This window comes from Lepisma saccharinum, chromosome 4 (genome assembly GCF_977018435.1).
Source record: "Lepisma saccharinum chromosome 4, izLepSacc3.1, whole genome shotgun sequence".
Lineage (NCBI taxonomy): Eukaryota > Metazoa > Arthropoda > Insecta > Zygentoma > Lepismatidae > Lepisma > Lepisma saccharinum.
In genome coordinates this window covers 70,102,417-70,124,883 of record NC_139232.1, presented here as the reverse complement: position 1 = coordinate 70,124,883, position 22,467 = coordinate 70,102,417, and the positions used below count along the sequence as shown (strand labels likewise).

The 22,467-nt window shown below is 38.1% G+C and overlaps 1 protein-coding gene across 3 annotated transcripts; it reads left to right on the top strand.

Moving 5' to 3' along the window:
- Nucleotides 1-2,370: 2,370 nt before the first annotated feature.
- Nucleotides 2,371-22,464, top strand: LOC145986563 (putative oxidoreductase YtbE). 3 transcript variants are annotated; one of them, XM_083120716.1, is made up of 7 exons: nucleotides 2,371-2,460; nucleotides 5,455-5,536; nucleotides 7,791-7,871; nucleotides 10,397-10,504; nucleotides 14,911-15,191; nucleotides 17,523-17,724; nucleotides 22,322-22,464. In XM_083120716.1, exons 2-7 carry the CDS (start codon nucleotides 5,476-5,478, stop codon nucleotides 22,462-22,464), a joined length of 876 nt encoding a protein of 291 aa, XP_082976842.1. In that variant the 5' UTR covers nucleotides 2,371-2,460; nucleotides 5,455-5,475. The 3 variants fall into 3 exon arrangements, with proteins under 3 accessions (XP_082976842.1, XP_082976843.1, XP_082976844.1); XM_083120717.1 differs by having other exon boundaries at nucleotides 2,413-2,512; XM_083120718.1 differs by lacking the exon at nucleotides 2,371-2,460 and adding an exon at nucleotides 2,571-2,628.
- The last annotated feature ends 3 nt before the right edge of the window (nucleotides 22,465-22,467 follow it).

Below are 22,467 nucleotides of genomic sequence, written 5' to 3'. Positions count from 1 at the left end.
ACCGGATGTTGGAGTGGTTTATTAAAACAGAAATAAGCTGCATAGATCAACTGAAAATGAAAGTTTTGAGTGATGATTTAATTTTGCCAGAACTAAATTTCGTATATGCAGTCCGAGAATTTCATGGTATAAAAAAATACTTTTGTTTAAGCCTACTGGGTTCGAAACACATTCAAACACTTAACTACCATAAAGAGACAGCCTAAAATTTTATGAATATCGAGAAGAGAAAGCAAGAAGATGTTGCATATGTAGACATTTTAGGCGGAAATTGCAGGCTCTACCAGAACCCGAATCAGGGCTCTACCAACTGAGCCACCTAGCAATCCTTGACTTCAATCGATTTTTCGTTAAAATGTCTACATAGTACATGTCCTGTGTATATCAAATCGTAAGGTGTTGCCTGTATAGTGAACAAGCACAGAAAATATAGGAGAGAGAAGAAAACTGAGGAGAATTATTTTCTTCTGTGGTCAACAAGAGCTACTACTTCGAGGTGACTATGACAGTAGCTTAATAAGAGAGATTTCACACCGTGTCGCCTGAGGATTTCACAAGTCGAAATTATGTTTGTGCGGCCTTTTGTGTCGCTACGGTGTGAAACGTTGCTGTTGATTGGCCCATTCCAATCGACATGTATCGCGTGTCCTTTCTGTCTGAAACCTTCCTAAGTTTTGAAAATCCAAGTCGCAGGGATGGAAAATTAGGGCCTTGTTAAGGTTAGGTGTGAAGGCAGGCAGACAGCACCCTAAAGGATCATATCCAAACCTGCAGGAAGAACGCATCTTACTTTAATCTCTAATACGGAATGATAAAACTTCTGGTGAGTTGATTTTAAAAAATGTGTCCGAGATAAAGAGTGGCGTGCCCAGGATTTTCGGAAGGGAGAGGGGTTACGCATACTATTTTTGGTGGTCAGTCCTGATTTTATAATTTTTTTCCTGACTTTGACGTTATTTTTTTTTTAAAAAAAAAAGAAGAAAGAAATACTGGGTCAAATGGGATTATGACCTCACCAACCCTTCCTTGGGCACGTCACTGGAGATAAATGAGTAAGCATTTGATCATACTGGGAGACGAAACATTAGATGTGTTGGGAACGGAAGGGTTTTCACTGAGCATTAATTGTTTCGTATTCGAGAAGACTTCCTTTGTTTCGTGCCGATATATGACAAGACAGCGGAAGCTGTGACAAACATTTTTGAACACTTGTGACTGCTAAGGCCTGAATCTGAACAATTTGGTGGGGTTCGGCTTTTATAAGAGCTGCAAAGATGGGAGGACAAGACACGTTAGTGTTATTCAGGCTCGAATCAGAGATAAATATTCGAGAGCTGTCTGCGTCCAGTTCGCAGCCCACAATTTGAATCTCGCGTTGTCGAGTGGATTGTCCATCCCGTGCATGTGTAACAGCTTCGTAAACACACTCAAACACACCATAGATGTTTTTATGCCTGATGAGAAGAAATGGACAAACACACTTGCTGAGATGGTTCCGGCACACAATGTTAATGCATGGAAACAGAGGAGTCGAGTGGTAAAATATGTTCTGATTTTACATTCTGATTAAAATGACAGCCTGGTAGTGGCGACGATTTAAGGGATAGTTGCTCCCCATTTTTTTTTGCCTCAACATTATGGCCTCTTATAATGTTAAGCCTTGTCTACCGCCCTCCGCCCCCCCCCCCCCGTTTGGGAACCCAATTGCCACCACTGGTCTTAAATATACAATTGTGAGGTTCTTACTATACCCTTAAAATATGGTGTTGACCCCCCCGAAAGGAATTCCTGGATACGTACCTGCCATGAGTTATCACTATAGTTTACGCAGAACTTGTAACCTCCCCGTTTTACCCTACCATCCCATTTTGTCCAACTTTTCCTTGTATTTGGAGTCAAATCTAATTCCCTTTCTTCGTTTTACTTTCTCCCGAAAATTCTAGTAAGGGCATTTTTTTAAGGACGAGATTGGTGATGCGGGAGATACCCGACCCCCCAGTGGCGTGCCCAGGATTTTCGAAAGGGAGGGGTTATGTAGCCTACACTTTTTCTGGTAGTCAGCCCACATTTCGCCATCTTTTCCTACCTTTGACGTTATTTTTTTAAGGAATACTGGGCCAAAGGGGGTGTATAACCCCAACCAACCCCCCTTGGGCACGCCACTGCGACCCCCTCCCCTCACCTCGGAATTTTGCACCCTTGTTCTCTGATATTTCGTGCGAAATATCTTATTTCCCCAAAGGAGAGCTAGTTCCGCAAGATCTCGAAAGAGTATGCTACCAGGCAGGAAGGGCATAAACGAACAGAGACATCTACAGCAAAAGTGAGAACTGTTTGTACTTGAGCACTCTACTTGCTGCAACAATATTAAAAAAATGAAACAAGAAGAATGCGAAGTGTTTTGTTTGGTGATGTATCGGAGTGTGTCCATCCTTTAGGATGAAGTACAGTTTCTTTGAAGTAGGTTTATTCAACATTGCAATGAATGTCAGTTCCATGTATTGTTAACCAGGTAGTATAATTGCCTAAGTAATTCATGTGCTGCATTCTGAAGTTGAAATACTGATAAATGGAAAATTGAAGATGTGCCACATCATTTAGGTTCTGCTTGTCAAAGTTACATAAATTGTAGGTTCATCATATTTCTTAATTTTCTGAAACGCATTCTAATGAAGTACTTACATACGATATTATCGTGTATGTTTACTGCGTATTAAATGTCACCATTCGTAATTACTAATAACGTTAAATTATTTGTCATTTAAACATAGCTCATTAAAGAAGAAGTAACATAAGATCATTGTTTAATTTTATAAACATTTATAAATATTTCACTACAAATTCACAAAAGTCTTGTTTATTTTGCAATTTGATATGCAATTCATAAACTGAAGAACATTTTAAACCTGAAAATATATTAATTATGATTAGGTTAATTAATCTAGATTTTATTCTGTATTCCCTTTACCATGTCATTCATATTTGTTCTTGAAATAAGCAGCTTCTTGATATAATTTTTTTCTGGAGCGAATGTAGAATATAGAGAATGTCTCTCATTTCGTTAATATTTGGTATACTAACTAAATTTGACCTTCTAATCACGAATCTGTTGTTAAAATGCCACGGACACGTCTGGAAATCGTGAGAAAAAAAACTGATTTCGGCTAAGTTGATTTTTTTTTAAAAAAAAAAACTTTTTCGCGTTGTTTTATGAACGAAATTTGGTGACACTTTACTATACCCGAGACGGATTTCTTCAAATTTACAGGAGAAAGTACTTACGCAAATAATTTTCTGTAGCGTTATTGATGTTCAGGAATGTAGTTTTGATCCATTTGAATGCGAAAGCCTGTGGTTTTCTACGAAAATCTGTTTCCGACGTGCTATTGCTGCTGCTGCCATTTGCTTTCTGCATGAGAGCACAATGCGTAAACCCCATAGTCAGTGTTTCAAACCACGCTGTGTTATCGCTACAAGATGACGTGTCGAGGATGCGTTGTGAAGTTGTTGCTGGGTGTGGAAGATGCCGTGGAATTTGTAATTCAACATGGAATCTTGAAGAAAGAAGTTGAATGCAGGATGTGGAAGGTTAAAATTAAAAGAATTCCGTGTATTTTCTTTCATCGAGAAAGCCGATGTTGTTCGTATATGCTAAATTGAACGAATGGAGTGCTAATGGAACCTAACCTAACCTAGTAGGCATACCTTGTGATGGTTCGTGGGGCTATCGTGAATTTTTGGGTTAACGTCAATGGTTTTTGGGGCTACCCGTGGATGGTTTGTGGGGCTAACATCAATGGTTTAATAATTACTCTTTATGTCAAAAATTCAACTTTTTTTGGTGAAAAAATTTCGTGAAATGTTTTAATTTTTTTTTTAAATTTAGGTATTTTTCGGTGAAGAAGATTGCAACACTGCATGCACACTCCAAATCGACAAAACACTGGCACAATGTGCGATGAACGGGTAAGCTATCGCCATATTGTGTGTGGAAATAAGGAACAACAGTAAGTAATCGTTAATGTAAGAAATAGACATTATTTTCGTTAGAAATTCATTGTTTCACATAAAGAAATGTTCTGCAATGCAGAATAGTACGTTAGCAATGTAAAAAATTGCAAAATAAATCATTGATAGGTGTCTCATGTATAGTAAAGTAGTACCCTATTCGTCAGTGGTTTGTGGGGCTACCTGTGAATTTTTACACGCGTCCGCGGCATTTTAACAACAGATTCGTGATTAGAAGGCCAAATTTAGTTAGTATACCAAATATTAACGTAATTAGAGACATTCTCTATATTTTTCATTCATACCTTTTTCTTAAGTCTATTGAATATAAAATCGACTGAGGTACGCAAGTACACAAGTCCAGGTTCCGATCGCGTTATGTCCAATATCTTAATGATACCCACACTATCTACATGAATTAAATTCTATGCATGTCTATAAATGCATACTGATTACATACTGCATCTCGTAATAATATTCCCAATATTAGAACATGAATATGTGTCAGGTTTGGTGCATTTAGTATTACAATTAAACACTCGTTCATGCTTTATTTATATTTTTGAAAGTAGGTTATGTTTGATTGCTGTAATATTTTAAGCACTTTCCTTCGTCTCCAAAATGTGCTTTAGACAGTGGTGAGCATGATCACTTTCAAACCCACTTTTCACAAATTAATACGGTAAATGTTAACTATCCTTCGGACACCTATAACTTCTTACCTATCTGCTTCGTGGATCATTTTTTAACGTGTATTCACATTTTTTTGATCTTTTTTTTTTTTAAAGTGTTTTTGTAACTGAAGAACGTACGTTTCTGCAAATGGTTCGTGGGGCTATGTATGAATGGTTCGTGGGGCTATGCGTCAATGGTTGAATTTCTGCTATGAAACATTCCCACATCACACAAAACACCTTCCAGATGTTAGACATACTACAGGAACTTATTACGGTAAGAGTTTCTTCTGTAGAAATGAAGGAATCTGTCCGAAGGATAGTAAACTAGTACCATTAGTACTCTCTGCATCTTTAAATTGCACAACTTAGTTCATCCGAACATCAAACTTACACACTTGCATGCTTGCTTAATTACACATTGAGGACAGCTTCCTCCTCCTCCTCCTCCCATTGCAAAATCTGAATCATTACTACCAGGCCAGGAGTCTATTTGTAAATCCTATAAATTTTCAGAAGAATCATTTTGCAAATGCTGCCTATTTATTTATTATAATTTTGTTTGAAGTATATATGCTGGGAACAGGGGACTAAGTGTAGCACAAGTACTGCTATCGTGAAGTAGCGAAACACTTTCTAACTATAAACAACTGTGGCATGGCTGGTAGTCATCTTTCTAATTAAAAATATGTAAATATATTGGTGATTACTTCATATTCCAAACTAATATGTATTGATATAATAGAAACAATGTTTTTTCTTTTATTTTCAGTAATTTCAAGAATTCAGCCCAATGCCACCTTGCGACATAAAGGTTCATCTAAACAATGGACTAAGAATGCCAATTATTGGTTGTAAGAAAGTTTTTACATTAGTCATTATCTCTGAATACCCGGAGTAAAATATTTTAATGTCTAAATATTTTATTTCAAATCTCTCAAGATCTGTGAAAATACACTTTGATTCAAGTTACAGAAATGCGAGCCTACAAATATTACAGGAGTACTAACCAACAGAGCTTAAAAAAAAGTATACTTTGCTGATTGCATCTGTCTATGTCATCTAGATCTCAGAAACTACCAGAGCTATAACGATAAATTTTAGTGAACTGAAAGATTAATAAATACTGACACAACTTAAACTAAATTGATTGGCCCATTTGTCTGGCTATGATGAGCAACAGACTGGCCTGCTTAGAAATAGTGATTTATCCATACACCCCAACATTACCCTACCCCCCAAATTTCCTCAACACCCTCCTAAAAGTTGTCCAGAAAGGCCCAATTTATGGTCATTTTAGCTCTAAATGTATACTTAACCCCCCCCCCCTTCCCGATGGAAAATTCTGGATAAACCCCTGCTCAGACACTAGCAAACATGACCATTTCATTAGCAAATATAAAAAAATACACATGAAATTTTGTATGCAAATGCATAATGGAATATTTAATCTTACGATTAGCCACATATTTATGGTGAGTTAAATAGCAAGATTTCGGTACAAAACTGGTTATATTTTTGGATCAAAAGTGGTATATAAAATGGCATATCAATGTTAAAACGATCATTATAATACATTTTATATAAAAATTATACTTATTGCATCAAATAAACATTTCCTTTCCAGTAGCACATTAAAGTATAGTTACCAGAGTATTGTGTTTATTCCTGTGTAAAGGAGTCTACATTTGCTTCTCAAATGTTTACAGCAGAATTAATTAATTTTTCCCCTGATTTTGCAAAACTCACAGGATAATTCAGATCTCAGAAAGTCTTGTCGGTAAATAAATCCTAAATGTCGTATTTAAAGAGTTTATATTGCATTACATTTCATTTTGCATCGTTTTGTGACAAAATATGGTAAGAAAATGTACCCCACACCATTCACAAACATGAAAAATGAGCATTATGCATGTCTATTTATGATCAATCTATTTCTCTGCCAATGATAGGTAAACAGTTTATTGTATAGTCATGTGCGACTAAGAAATAAATCTGGAAATATATTTTGTGGGGTGATATATGGATAAAATTATAATTTAATAATACATTGGCTATCTCAGTATTTATGAAACTGAGAAATAGGGATATAACTTTTTTTTAAATAATTTCTATATTTATAAAAACATCTTACTGTGTCTTAAAAGATATAATATCTTCATTATTCTATTAAAAGAATGCATTTTCGAGTGTCTGTAACCCTTAAGGAAGTTTCTATATTTTAACCACATTCACAAGTGATTAAAATAAAAATATATTAATCTGGTAGTGAAGGGCAATAGGCATGTAAACCTTGTGGGTGACGTTCCTAGTTTTTAGTATTTGGGAAAATTGAAGTGATATAGGTTGGTAAGGTAAAGGTGAAGTTCCCCCATGCTCATTTGCACCATTTCATGGAGGGCCATGGAGGTAGAGCCCCACACATTCTCAATCTCGGCCATTTTATGGTAGTGATCTGACCAGCAACATGCTCCAGACACGTTTATTTCCATAGTTACCTTTAGGTACCCATTTATTAGGTAGGGGCTGGGTTAACCTAGGCCAGTAAATAAATGATAAATAATGCACACTATTTATATTTATTGTATTGTAGGCAGCATCTCGTTACAATCCTTTAGTGTACAATCCCCCTGCTTTTCAATAACTGTGTTTCAACATCTTGCAAAATTTGCTGTGCCAGTTAGGTTACCACTGTTGTTCAGTCCACAGATGACTCGGGGTACCACCGCAGAAAACTCTTCCAGGAAGGAAAAATGTCCGTGACTGGCTCTTTCAACTTGGGGGATAAGTCTGTTTTTGTGCATTTTTCTTCGTAATTTGTGAATTGAGGCACGATAATATGTTGCTGTCACACTAGTTCCACATGAGACTCTTGTCAGTCATGATGATTCATTTGTGATAATTTGCTTCATCTTTGCTTGTGTGTGTCTTTTGGGGAGAAGGGGAGAGACTAGTGTGGTATTCATACCCAAGATTATAATATTTATTTATTAATATTTTATATATTTATTTATTATTACCATTGTTGCTATATAAAAATTGCATGGCTGAGTACCTGCCTTCTTTTTCAGTTTTGGTTTTGACATTGGTTTTTCTTCTTTTTTTAAGTTGGCACGTACCTGATACATGGACGTGATGTGATATTCAATGTTGTGAATGAAGCATTGAAAGCTGGCTACAGATCTTTTGGTAAGTTTGTATGTAGGAAATATTCATGAGCTAGTAATGTATTTAAATAGTATGATAGGCATGCCTCTCCCATGACATATGACTAGTGCATTCGTTTTTACTGTGGGGTTCTGGGTTCCATCCTTAGTGGAGGCACATTAGACAGTGGTTCACTACCTTAATCCTAGTCCTGATTATACAGGGTGGTTCTTTATGTAGTTTACAACTTCAATAATTTATAATTATCTATTGGAACCACATACAGACTTGGTTTATATGTCATTATGCAGCAAAGCACTTCAAGTTTTTTATTAGAAATCTGTTATGGTTCAATGTGTGCACCGTTGGTCATCCTGGACACATCCCAACGTAAGTCAATTTCCTGCCAAACATTAACCAGCATTTCAGGGGTAACATTAGCGATGGCTGTTGTGATGCGATCTTGAAGTTCATGAAGATTATGAGGTAGGGGAGGGGTGTACACCCTATCTTTCACAAACCCCCACAAAAAAAAAGTCGAGTGGAGTGTAATCTGGAGACTGCGGACAAAACTCTCCCTAACAGCTTCCACCACATCGTCAGCCACGGTTGAACGCCCTGGAGTCTACATTGATTACGGCAACGAGGTCCTCGGCTGACACGACAGGTGTTTCGTAAACGAGGCGTTTCATCTCTCCCCAGAGGAAGAAATTCAGGGGCGTAATATCAGGCGATCGAGGTGGCCATGGCACAGGCCCTCCCCTGCCAATGCACTGGTTGTGGAATACGGTATTGAGGAAATGGCGCACATTCCGATCGAAATGTGGGGGTGCACCGTCATGTTGAAACTACAGTCTCAGTGCCAAGGGCACGTCCTCTAGTAGTTCAGGCAAAACCTCACTGAGAAATGCTTGATAAGTGGGTCCACATAGGCGAATAGGGAGAATGTAGAATCCAATCAAATGGTCATGCAGTATCCCGCACCACACATTCACTGCAAATCTGTGCTGATGGATGTGCCACTAGCAGTGCATGTGGATTTTCATGTTCCCACACATGACTGTTTTCACTATTGAACACACCAGTTTTCGTGAAGATAGCCTCATCAGTCCATAGTACCGTATTCTGAAAATTGGGGATAGTTTCAATTTGATGAACAAACCATTGGCAAAAGTCCTCACGTGGGCCAAAGTCCCGACGTAAAAGTTCTTGCACTTTCTTCAATTTGTACGGGTGCATCCCCCTCTTCTGCCAGGACTCGCCACACATTCACGTGGGAGGTGTTTCGTTCATGGACTAGTGCACGTGTACTGGTGCCTGGATGATCCATCACTGCAGTTAGCACATTTTCCACAAACCGTCGTGTTCGCACACTTCGTGGTCGTCCAACTTCTCAACGAGGTGGCAACACTGATCCTGTTTCCCGAAGTCGAGCGTCTACAGTTTGAAATAAGGTGTGTGATGGTAACACCCTATTTGGAAAACGTGCCCCATACAGATGCCTTGCAGCACGGCTATTACCTCCAGCCTCCCCATAATTCAGATGCATGTCCGCCAGCTCTTGGGATGTGTATGCAGCCATCCTGTACACCGGGCTACAAGTGTTTATGGCCGTTAACACTAGTACACTTCACAGAACACGATAGGCTGTGGCTAAGAATTAACACGTAACACTGCTAGGTCAAATGTTTGCCCAACACTACTGTCCAAGAACCTCACGTCTTTCCATTCAACCGTGAATTTTTAACAACCTGCTGCTGGCACAGCACCTGAAGCACGAATGGCACAGACACGTGCGCTCCTTCATGAGGAAACCTACACTGTTGGCGCCCCTAGCGGGAAATGTGGTACTTAACGTCAGATCACACAGACACCCATCTGCCCTTCAGGGTATGCAACCTATGACAGTTCATTTTTTTCGTTTTTATGTCATGGTGCCCTTCGCTCAGGAAATTTTCTTTGTTTTCTGGAGCCATTCAACACATGCCAATTTTTGTCGATACCAGCTCACGCAGAACGCACACCCACCCCACTCCCGTCAATATCTTCATTTGCATCCTTTGGGGAATCCCTTGCACCGACATTGCACAACATTGCTGCTTGATTTTTTGACAAGAGCGTACCCAATTTCTTAGTGGACTGCCCAACACCGATGACTTCTCTCCACCCATTTTGCCATTATTCACTTCGGAAAATCATTTTCCCACGTTTTCAAATGTCAATAACTCGGCAACAAAGCCGCTTCCGGAATTTTGTTACATGAACTTTTCACCTTATTTTCACTCGTACAATCACCTCCAAAGTGTTGTAAATGAACTTACGAAACACCCTGTATATTAATAACTGAACTAAAGAAATGTACATTGAAAGTTAAAATGTATTTGTCTTATTAGGTTAAAATGTGTGTTATTTTATGGTTGAATGGTGCACTATTGTATTATAATGGTATCAATATTGATAGAGTACTGTTACAAATGTTATTAATCAGAAGTGTCAATCATTAATCGGTGATACATGCATTCATCAGGAAATGTTTTAGTAAGTAGATAAATGTGTTTGTGTTTCAGATACAGCAGCTGTTTACAGGAATGAAGAGGATATTGGTCTAGCATTGAAGACCTACCTTCCAAAGTACAATCTCACCAGGCAAGACATTTTCCTGACATCCAAACTTGGTAAGTATATTTTAGTGTTTATTCCTGTCTTCTAATTTGTGTGTAATATTCATACAATTTGTAGAATTTGTTTTCTGTGAAATTTGAATTCATCAGGAAACTGGTTGTTCTGTTGCCACTATTTTCATATCGTTTTACTACAACTGACGCAGGAGTGTGTGCACTAGAGTGCTGCAATGAGATGTTTTCGCTCAAGCAGCTAAACAGTTTGCACAGGCAAATCTATATGACATATAGAATTGATAGGTCTTCCTCTCGAGTGAAAAATGCTCGAACAAGTGGAATACACTTGAACTCTCGGACCCTATTAGTACACGTATTTCCTTCATTTCTCTATGGTAGTGGGCCCTGAAATATGGGTTGTGAAGTAAAAGACGAAGTGAACATAGTTATCATCTCCTTGTTAAAATGCAGTTTTGTATATCTTACTGACATATATAAAAATGAAATAGATGATTATCAGCTGAAACTACCTAGGCTGAAATTTTATTTTTCTATGATTATTGTCACATTAAAATGATGTTTGATTGAATGTTATAACTAGGGCTGAGCCGATACTGATGTATTGGCATCAGTGAGTATCGGTTAATTTTCTTTTACCAATACCATCCGATACCAAAGATATCTGTGGCTAGAGAAGCGGGCAAAGGCAACAGCTCGTCTCAACATTTGTCCTTTCTAAAAGTTGGTTCACCCTTCCTTGTGACAGATTTGGAAGATCAGGACATCCATACATTTTCCTAGAAACACTGGATTATAAACCCCCATCCTCCTGGGAAGCAGATGTCAATATCTTAGGCATGGGCAAGTGAAAACTGAACCCAAGTGTGACCATGAAGGCATGTAACTGCTTAGTTAACACTGTGGGAAATAAACCATTCATTGCCAATTCTTGCTTGAAGATCGTGGTCGTAATATAAGTGAATGTTTCTAACCCCCTGCCGCACTAATGCCAGGTCAGGTAGTTGCGGAGTGCTTGGAAAAGAGGGATGAAGGTCACTGAAATTAGCTTTATTTTATCTACGTTCGAGCACGAAGGGGAATCAGCAATTGATACTTATCCTCTTCACTTATGTCTTTCGTGTGACTGCCGGTATCGGCCAATGAGGGTTATGCATTTCCGCCAAAAGCCAGCCCCCGTGGCGGAGTGGTTAGCACATCGTGCTACAATGCCAGGGGTCCTGGGTTGGAATCCCAGCCTGGGGATGGATGTTTGTGAGTGTCCATTCATCAATTTCATCACATCATCAATCGTCCCCATCTTTACAAATTAGCCAAAGGTTGCGGAAAACCAAATTAAAATAAACCAAGTCAATCATTTCCGCCAAGATTAGATTGGGAACATATGGCTTTGATTGGCAGTACTAAGGAAGATAAGCTAATCGGGACTGGACCTACATTTTAAAATGCCCATAGCCAGGCAGGGGCCAGGGCAGCCCCCTTGTACAATTTATTTGCAGTGAAGAGTGAAATTGTAGACAGCAGATATTATTTGCTCACAACTTTGAATGATAAATTCACAGAGCATGAACAGCAGCAGCAAGTATTTAGAAGATTCGCTTCTCTAGACTTTAGAAAGTTCCTTCGTAGGAGAACTTATTTATCTGTACCTTCGCTGTCTCTGTTGTGACCTCCTGTTTATACAGAAATCTGTGACTTTGACGTCAGTTTTATCTGATTTTGTAGCATCTATTTACTATTTATGTAATAACAATATTTTTTAGTCAAGAAATAAAGAACAAAATAAGTATTAACGTTGTCTTTCCTCCGTTTCTTAGTCTGTGCTTACATATAACAATACTCCATATGCATCAGAGAAATTAAGTACTAATTAATTAATTTTCATATTAAATAGAAACAATTTTATTATTATATTTCTGAGACACTTGGCTCGGACTGGCTCCCCAAATTATATATTTCTAAATATGTGCCTAGTGATGTGACGAGTTAGTATGACTTGGTAACTAGCCTTTTTATTTTATTCTGGAATTATACAAGTATTGGCATCGGTATCGGATCAGCTCTAGTTATAACTGCATTTTATTATTTTGCAGAATATTATTATCCTTTTCGGTATGTGATCAATGATGTACGTGTACTTCTTGCACTGTGATACAATATTTGTAATTGCTTAGGCTGGTCTGTCAGCATGTGTATCCATTTTATGTTTTGGTTTGTAGATATTGCATACTTTCATTTGTATTGCATTTGAGTCTTACAAAATATATATGGAATTATTATTTAGAATTGTAATTCCACAGAGTGGTTTCCTTTCATGTATTGGGTTTTAGGTTGACAGTGTTGCTTATTACGTTCTGAAATACGGGACGTTGCCAATCATTCCAGTGCAAGTGTGGTACAATTGAGTGTGGAAGGCTCGAACGAGTTTGTGTGAGCAAAGTGGTCCCATCCAGTACTCTAGCGTGCACTAACTGGATGAGTCCAGCTGCTGTAGTATGGATATGGGAACCAGGTTCCGTGAAAATTGTCTTCTACTTAATCATTGTAGTGTGACTGAATCTTTGTCTGTAGTTTGACACATAGTAATGTCACTGGCAAACTACATTAAGATGGGATGTAATGACCTGTAATAGCCATTGCAAACCACGAACACAGCAATGTGAGTGGAAAAAGAACACCCAGATGCATGCTAACAAATGCTGATCTAAACTGAAACCTACAGTGTTCATGTTTATACTAGGGATGGCCATAAAATGTGGATAACGGATATTTGGATTTCAAATTATCTGGATAATCCAGATTTTGTACATCCGGATAGAACAGATTTCATGAAGGATTTGTAGAAAATCCGTGCAGTGAAAGTGATGAATAAAGGAATATGTGGATAACCCGTAAAACTGTTCAAATAATACACACATTTTGGATAATCTGAATATTGGATATCCAGATAATCCATATATATCCGGATATCAGAATATCCAGATATTTGAAATCTGGATAGAATATTATCCATTATCCAGATATTTGAAATCTGGATAGAAAATTATTCAATATCCAGATTTGTGACCATCCCTAGTTTCTACCTGCTTCCTCTTTGCATGTAGATTTGTCTTCCCAAGCTAGTCTCATCATCTGTGGTTGGACACTACCTGTAGCATTAATATGGTAATCAATGTCAATGCCTATCCCTTCTTTACCTTACAAGTTTTATTACTTATTTCCTTACATGTTTTAACTGTAGTACGGAATGGTACCTGAAGATTAAATGTTCTCATGTTAACAATTTTTTTTTTTTTCACTAGAGAGGTTTAAGGGGTGACCATCTTCTTGTGTTTTGTACACACAAATGCCACTGAGTGCCACTTTCCAGGCTCAGATTTTATCAATGGTATAGTGATTTTAGTTTCTTTAGTTTAATTTTGATAAGTTGATCTCTGATATAAATGTTTTGTAGTCAAATTACTTCCATCTTTTAAGGCCTTCTTTTAGTTCGTTTTTGCTAAGAGCCTGTAAATAGCCTGAGTGCTGATGCATCCATCACAGCTTCAACAAATGATGCTTATATTGTGTTTCATTTCGGCAAGGTAACTATATCCTTGCGTTTACTTTGAGCTGGTGTACTTAGTCACATCCTTGGTGCCTTCACTGACGGCGTGCTTGGCCAGTTCACCAGGGAGGAGCAGCCTGACGGCCATCTGGATCTCCCTGCTGGTGATGGTCGATCGCTTGTTGTAATGAGTCAGCCTGGAAGCTTCGACGGCAATGCGCTCGAAGATGTCGTTGACGAAGCTGTTCATGATGCTCATCGCCTTGCTGGAGACGCCAGTGTCTGGGTGAACTTGCTTCAACACCTTGTAGATGTAAATTGTGTAGCTCTCCTTCCTCCTCCATTTCTTCTTTTTTTTTTGTCTCCCTTGGAGATGTTCTTCTGGGCCTTTCCGGCCTTTTTGGCAGCTTTTCCACTTGTCTTTGGTGGCATATTGCAGACAGACTCGACCCATTCAATTCAATCTTGAAAAGGCACCCATAGTCAAAATTTTGAAGAAAAAAAAATTAGTTTCACATGCTGTACATTAATTAGCAAGATACTCAAAGATTCCACAGCACACATTTTTTGTTTCTACTTCAGCTTGATTTTGACACTCCAGTTCTTTGGACAGAAAGTGTAATACACACACACACATGCAAGTTGTTAATACACGTAACATGTCAGCCTTAGCCCAATGACTGAATATGTTAAGTTGTAGCTGACTTTCGATCTCATCATTGAAGTTCCCATGTTTGAGTCCCAGACTGGGCAAGGGTGTTCATCAATTTCATCTAATCATCAGTCATCATCACAATTAGCCCAGAAGTGGCAGAACAGTGATGTCAAGTAACAAAAGTACACTACAACAATGCAAGTACATATATGCTAAGTACATTAAATAATTATTTTGTTTCAGATCCTCATGATCATGGTACGGGAAATGTTAAGCAGGCAGTTAATACTTGCCTTAAAAAGCTAGGAACGACATACCTAGACCTGTTCCTCATTCACTGGCCAGGAGCTGGCAAGCTGCAAGTCAATAATCCTCAGAACAAGGCACTGCGGCTTCAGACTTGGGACGAACTTTGTGAACTTCATCAAGATGGTGCATTAAGTGCTATAGGTGTTTCCAACTACACCGTCAGACATTTACAGGAGCTTTTGTGTTCAAGTGCCTTCAAACCAGCTGTAAATCAGGTATGTGATGATTCCATCATTTGCTCTGATATTTGTTTTTTTCCTTTGTTTCATCAGCTGGGCCTCCCCAAGTGTAATGCCATCATCTTGTAAAGCACATTGAAGAGAAGTGTGGATCTGAATTTAAACCATATAATTACAAGGCAACAACATTATCACTATGCCATCGTGGAGGCCCAGTTCTTTTCATATGGAATATCGATTGATTGATTTTGTTTATTTTCCTTCGCATTTTTGCTACTCTTGGCTAATTGCAAAGATGAGGATGAGTGATGAGTGAAATTGATTAAGGGACACTCATAAAGAACATCCATGCCCAGGCTAGGATTTGAACCCAGGACTCCTGACGTCAATGTACACTATGCTAACCACTCTGCCAGTTAGAGTGAAAGTGAAAAAGATGAGAAAATATCTTGAAAACTCAAGTAATTATTGATACAGGAATCAATATACTACCAAAGTACAAGATCATTGATTTATTTTCTTTATTTTACTTTGCTTTTTGTGCAACTTTGGCTAATTTGCAAATTTGGGGATGAGTGATATGATGCAATTGATGAATGGACACTACAAACATCCATGGTCAGTCTGAGATTCAAACCCTGGACCCCTATGCTAACCACTCAGCTACGGGGGCTGGCGAAGTACAAGATCATATTTAAAGATGGAACTATCAGGTTGCTGCACATGAAATGTCTGATTTGGTAGTGAAACTTCAAACAACAGTAACTCTGTGGAAAGGAACTTTTATTAATCAAAATAGGCCATAAACTTCTTCCAGCGAGGAACTAGTGCATTAATGCTACATTCGTAGAAGTTCGACATTCTGGACTGAAGAAACTCCTCAAAGGCGTTTTTGACAGCTGCTTCATTGGTGAACTTTTTCCCCCACCAAATAATGGTCCAAATTCTTAAAAAAGTGGTAGTCTGTTGGCAAGAGATCTGGTGTGTATGGCAGATGTGGAAGAGCCTCATACAGCAAGCTGTGTAGTTTTCACACTCCTGTTCTTGCCACATGGGGCCTCGCACTGTCATGAAACACTAAAACTTCATTCCGTTGACCACTATAGGCTGCTTATATTGTAAGTTTTGATGCATTTCATCCAGCTGCGTGCAGTACTTCTCAGCATTCATTGTTTCACCAGTTTTCAGTAATGAATAGTGAAGAATACCAAACTGCACACCACCAGTCCTCATTATCTTCCTCGGATGAAGGGTCGGTTTAGGCATGTATTTTGGGCCTCATCAGCATCTAGTCATTGCGCGGGGCAGTGCTAGGATGTTTATCATAAAATATCCATTTTTTTTTGTCACGTCTGTGTGAAAGCAGAATGTTTCGGTTCCAGGAGATCAGAGAAAGACATACTTCCAGGCAATGCATCATCTCTTGTTCATTGAGCTCGTGAGAACCCACTTACCCAACTTTTTGACATTTTCAAGTTCTTGCAAATAATGTACATCCAATATCACTGCCATTTTCATAGAATTTGGCGAGAGTCAGACTCCACTAGTGCTCGCAGTTTGTCGTAGTTCACTTTCAAGGAATTGGAATGGTTCATTCATTTACTGTGTCAAGTCAAAATGCTCTGCGTTCTGGTAAAGTTTAAACTCTTAAAGGAGAATATAGGCATATTTGGCTTACATCTATGTTGTGTCTATATGATCACATGGCACGCTAGCATTCAACTGATTCCTTGCTCACATGCAGGGATATGTACGTGTCACTTTCTGATACACTGGCACCATCTGGTAGCATTTGGGAATATCCAACTTACGTCTATCCAATATCTGACATTTCATGTACAACCACCTGATAAATTGACCATTGTAAATATAAATTGTGATAATGAAAAAAGAAAGAAATTCAGTAAACTATATAACTTATAGTACTGATTCCTTCTGTTGATTCCATAGAGTCAACCAACATTACCTGACGTAGTGGTTAGCACAGCATGCTATGACACCAGAGGTCCCTGGTGTCCTGGCTTGGGCAGGGGTGTTTTTTGTGAGTGTCCCTTCATCAATTTCATCATATCTTCACTCATCCTTTTCTTTGCAATTAGCCAAAAGTGGCAGAAAATCAAAGTAAAATAAACCAAATCAAATCAAAATCCATTTAGTCTGATGATGCAAATGAAAAGTTTGTGAAATCATTTCCTGCTATAAAAACAATAAATGTGCTGCTTATAATATAAATGGTGAATAAAATTTGCAATATGATCTACTTAACCAACTTATAGTTTCTTCCAAACAAAGCAAGCCTATTGTAGTGCGCATTACTTCCAAGCTTATTTAGTACCAAAATATTATCATTATTACATCACTTCACAGGTTGAATATCATCCTCATTATGTGCAGTCAGACCTACTGCAATTTTGTAAGGATAACGACATCCACTTACAAGCCTACAGTTCATTAGGGACAACCAAGAACAAGCAGGTGCTGCAAGAGCCTGCGGTGGCGGATATTGCAAAGAGAATATCCAGAACTCCAGCTCAAGTGCTTTTGCAGTGGGCCATACAGCAAGGCATAGGTAAGTATTTGAAGTTGTGATGGCTTTGAGAGATACAGTTGAACCTTGATTGGCATTACTGGAATTTAAAACTCCCACATTATAAATTTGCAGACAAACGGTTAGTGATCTCACTATTGGTGCAGACACACTGAAGTTCGATCCCTGTTAGAAGGACCTAGCATTGTGAGGATAAGTGGGGAGCTACTTGAATAGAAAAAGTAGCAGGCTCTGATCGATGAGGGTGGATCAAATTAAAATGGAACAGGGGCCACAGATTGAAATCAACAAGATTTATTTCGAATGTAATCTCCAAAGTTACACAAGCACTTGTCCCACTGTTTCACCAAGTGGTGAATACCCTGCTCGTAGAACTTCTTTAACTGAGATCAGAACCAGTTGCAAACATTGTGCATGACTTCATTGACCGAGTGGAAGTGCCAACCTTTCAATGCCTTTTTCAACGGACCAAAGATATTGAAGTCGCATGGCGATAGATCAGGGCTATTTGGTGGGTGTTCCAACACTGTCCACCCAAACATTACCAGCATGTTCTTTGTAACAGCTGACATATGTGACCACGCATTGTCATGCAGCAAAACCACTCAAGGGAACAACAGGTCGGGCCTTGATTGCTGCGTGCAAACGGTGGATCCCTTCTTGGACAATACCGCTGCCTGACCACCTACGCATATCACGTGCTCACGTGCAACTATCTAGGGTGAGTCCATTACGCAGTAGGTGTTTTCTTCTTTACCTCTACACAGGATTGTCGCCACACACATACATAAATATAACCCAATACATCCACTGTTTCGTTTTCATTTGATCCACCCTAATAGATATCTAGAGACTGGTGATGCAGTTCAATGCACTGGCCTTGTGCCTTCCAGAGAGGAGGTGGAGGTTATTTTAAATCACATTGGCTACAAGCACCTGAAAAATATATAATGGAGTTTCCAGTGTATTCCAGAATATCACAATACAAGTAATTAAATATGTGCATTACAGTGATTTTATTTGATTTTAAGTATGTTATTTTATGACACTTTTCTGACACTTTTGGCTAATTGCGACGAAGAATGGTGATAAGATGAGTTGGATGAAAGAACAGTCACAACACAAATCCTACAAAGGATTATCCTGGTTGTAGGTACATATGATGACCATGTTTCGGCCATGAGTTTAAGGGAGATTTAGTTGCGACAAATTTTGCTCATTTTTAGCAGCATGGCATCGCTCCAGCAAATGTTTATGGAATGGATAATATTAAACAAATTTTATATAATATACAGATCACAATAGAGAATAAAAATTTACAAACTTGCATGTTTCTTAGTCCTAACCCGTATGTATTTGTTCCCTGTTTGTCTGTAATTTTGTTTCCATTCTCATCTTCTATCATCCACATTGTTTCCCACTTCTTTTTTGTAAAGTCCAGGCATTGAATTTCACGGTACATCAGGTCATATCTCCCTCTTTTTTCTAATTTTTCTGTTTCTTGGCAGTTTTGTTTCATCCATTTTTCTTTTGCCTTATCTGCTTCCCTTAGCTGGTTATTGAATTCTCAGCATTTTTTCTTCCTTCCTGTGTATTAATATTTTTCCATCTTCTTCTTTCTTCCATTTTTTCGAGCATACTTTCTGTGATCCATGGTTTCTTGCATTTCTTTCTTTCCCTGTACCCTATAGTGTCTTTGACAGCTTTGTTAAGGCAAACTTTTATTCCTTCCCAGATCATGTCACTGTTTTTAAATATATAAGGAGAAATAGAATATCAATGCCAGGAGAATTTTAAAAAAAAACAACTCTGATACGGGACATCCGGGGAATTATGGTAGAGTTGATCACCCTATAGGAGCCTGACCAGGCTGCAAACAATACAATCCAGATGTACTACATAAAAACAAGGTGACATTTGAGTGCTTTCAGATAAGGACACCCCTTACACCCCAATATGTGTGCTATGTTTCCTCTTGTATTCCCGATCTCTAACTAAAAGCTTGTTATTGTACATTGGACTATTCATCATCCTTTGCCATTTCCTGCCTCATGCTGGGTCGGCATAGAAGTCAAGCCTCTCCATTTTTGCCTGGACTTCCACCACTCCTCTCTTTCCACGGTATTCCAATCTTGTCCTCTTCTAACACTTTGCTATTTGCTCTTTCCACCGACATCTTGGTCTCCCCCTTGGCCTTATTTCCACTCCTTATGCATTGTAAGCTCTTACTGGTAGTCTTTCTGCATTCGTCCTCTTCATGTGTCCGAACCATCTCATCTGTCCCTTGTGTGTCCTGAAGCTTCACCACACCAACTGTTTGTCGGATCTCCTCATTCCTTATTCTAGCCCTTCTAGTCTTCCCCAATATACTCCTTAAAAATTCTATCTCCACTGCCTGCATCTTTCTTTTGTCTCTCTCTGTCATTGTCCAAGTCTCTGTTCTGTATGTAATTATTGGCACATAGTATGTGTTATACATTACCTTCTTGCATTTCATAGGTACATCCCTGTTCCATATTAATCTTCGAACGTTTTGATATAGTCCCCCACCCATTTGTCCTCTTCTGTTTACCTCCTCATCTATTCTTCCACTTCTCTCAATTATGCTTCCTAGATATTTGAAGCTCTCCACTACTCTCAACTCTTCCGTGCCCATCTTTATTCTTCGTTCATTTATGGCTCTGTTTCTCGTTGTTATTAGCACCTCACTCTTTTCTGCACTGAATTTCATTCCTTCTCTTCTGATTTCCTCATTCCAACTATCAAGCTGTCTCTGTACTTCTTCTTCCCTGATTCCCCATATCACTAAGTCATCAGCGAAGAACAGGGCCTTCATCTCTTTTTCTCCTATCTTCTTCCCCACCTCTTTGTTAATTGCATCCATTGTAATTATGAAGAGCAGTGGGGAAAGAGCACTTCGGTGTTTTAGTCCATTACTTATACTGAACCACTCCGTTCTCCCCACTGGTGTCTTCACACAGCTCTGGTTGGCCTTGTATGTGCTCTGCACTCTACACACTATCTCTTCCTCGACCCCTTTGGACTATTATGATTTGTTATTGCTATCTTTAAGAAAATAATGAAGAATTTAAATATTCACATACCCTTTCAGGGTTGGGGTTTATCGGGATTTATCAAACTGCTTTTCATTGGGGATACATGGTCATCTTACCATATAATTAGTGTGTTCTTTTTTTCTTTCTAAAACATAAATGCATGAATTGAATATGGTACATAATTTTTTAATATTATAACATGCTATTTGTTTTTATCTTTTTTATTGTGTTCTTATTTGAGGTTCTCCTTTTTGTGGTTATTCAGTCCAGTGTATTGTGTATTATTAGAGGCACATATTTTTGGTAAATAAAAAAAGCAAAATTTCGGTATAAAAACTCAGTCAATTTCGGGTTCAAAAGCGGTAAATAAAATAAAATATCGGTGTTATAGCGGTGAAAAATTGGATCAAAAGTGGTATATAAAAATACATTTTGGTTTTAAAATTGTGAATATAATCCTAAATTTGATTTAAAAACTACACTTATTCCACAGAATTAACATTTCACTTCTAATAGCCCATTTATGTAGTTATCCGAGTATTAAGTTTATTTCTGTGTAAAGGAGTCAATTTTTGTTTCTCCAATATTAACAACAGAATTAATCAATTTTCCGGGAATTGCATAACTCTCAGGATAATTCAGACCTCAGAAGGTGCCGCTAAGAGTTAATTTCGCTTTTTACAGTTCATTTCGCATTATTTCGTGACAAAACATGGTCACAAAATGCATCTCACACCTTTCAAAAACATGAAAAATTAACACTACAATGTGTTTTTTCAAATTTCGTTTTTTCGTCAAAAACTAAATATGCATGCCCCTATGTATTATGGTTGTCAGTAAGCAATTAGATGTCCTTTAACATGTTAATGCACTAATGATTTCATTGTACCTTGGTGCAATCCTAAAGAAAAATGGGTTACATAATAATATGCTGATTTCCTGTACTGTTGGCAATTTTAGCTGATAATATTTGTAAGAAAGTTAAAGGAAAAATATTGTAATATCTTGAAATAAAAAAAAAATCGTACCACTCATAATGAATGCAATAGTAGTAATCTTGTCAAGACCGAATGTAGCTTTTTTTACTTGGTTATGCTTCGTATTTGTGATTATATCTGTGCATATATGTGCGATTACATTACACTCATAAGCTGAGTACATTGGTGGTCAATTTATGGTCTTGTAACTGCATGTTCTAGGTTTGAGTATAAGAGTTTATTTAGAGTTATCCAAATGGGGAAGGATGGGTGTAAGTGTAAATTTAGAGCCGAAATGTTTGACTTTTGAAAAAAAAAAATTAAAATAAAATAAAATAGGGGGCTTGAAATTTTGACTGGTGTTGGGGGTGCATGGATAAATCACAGAGCCCATCTTGGCGTGGGTGTTTCTTTGCAATTGTCCCTTCATCATTGTGATTAGTCAATGTGACATAAGATGAATGGAAACAAAATTGTGAAAGTAATGCAGATGAAGTACAAATTCCTTTTCTCCTGTAGTACTAGGGTCTTGTAAATTGTTTAACTATGTAAGTTTGTGAATTATGTATTTTTCTCCTCTTCTAGGTGTTATTCCAAAATCTACGAATCCAAGGCACATTGCGGACAATATAAATCTTGATTTTGAACTCTCAGCTGCAGACATGAATACACTAAACAATTTACCAAAGGTTGAAAAGTATGCTTGGGATCCTACGAGTGTTGCTTGATAT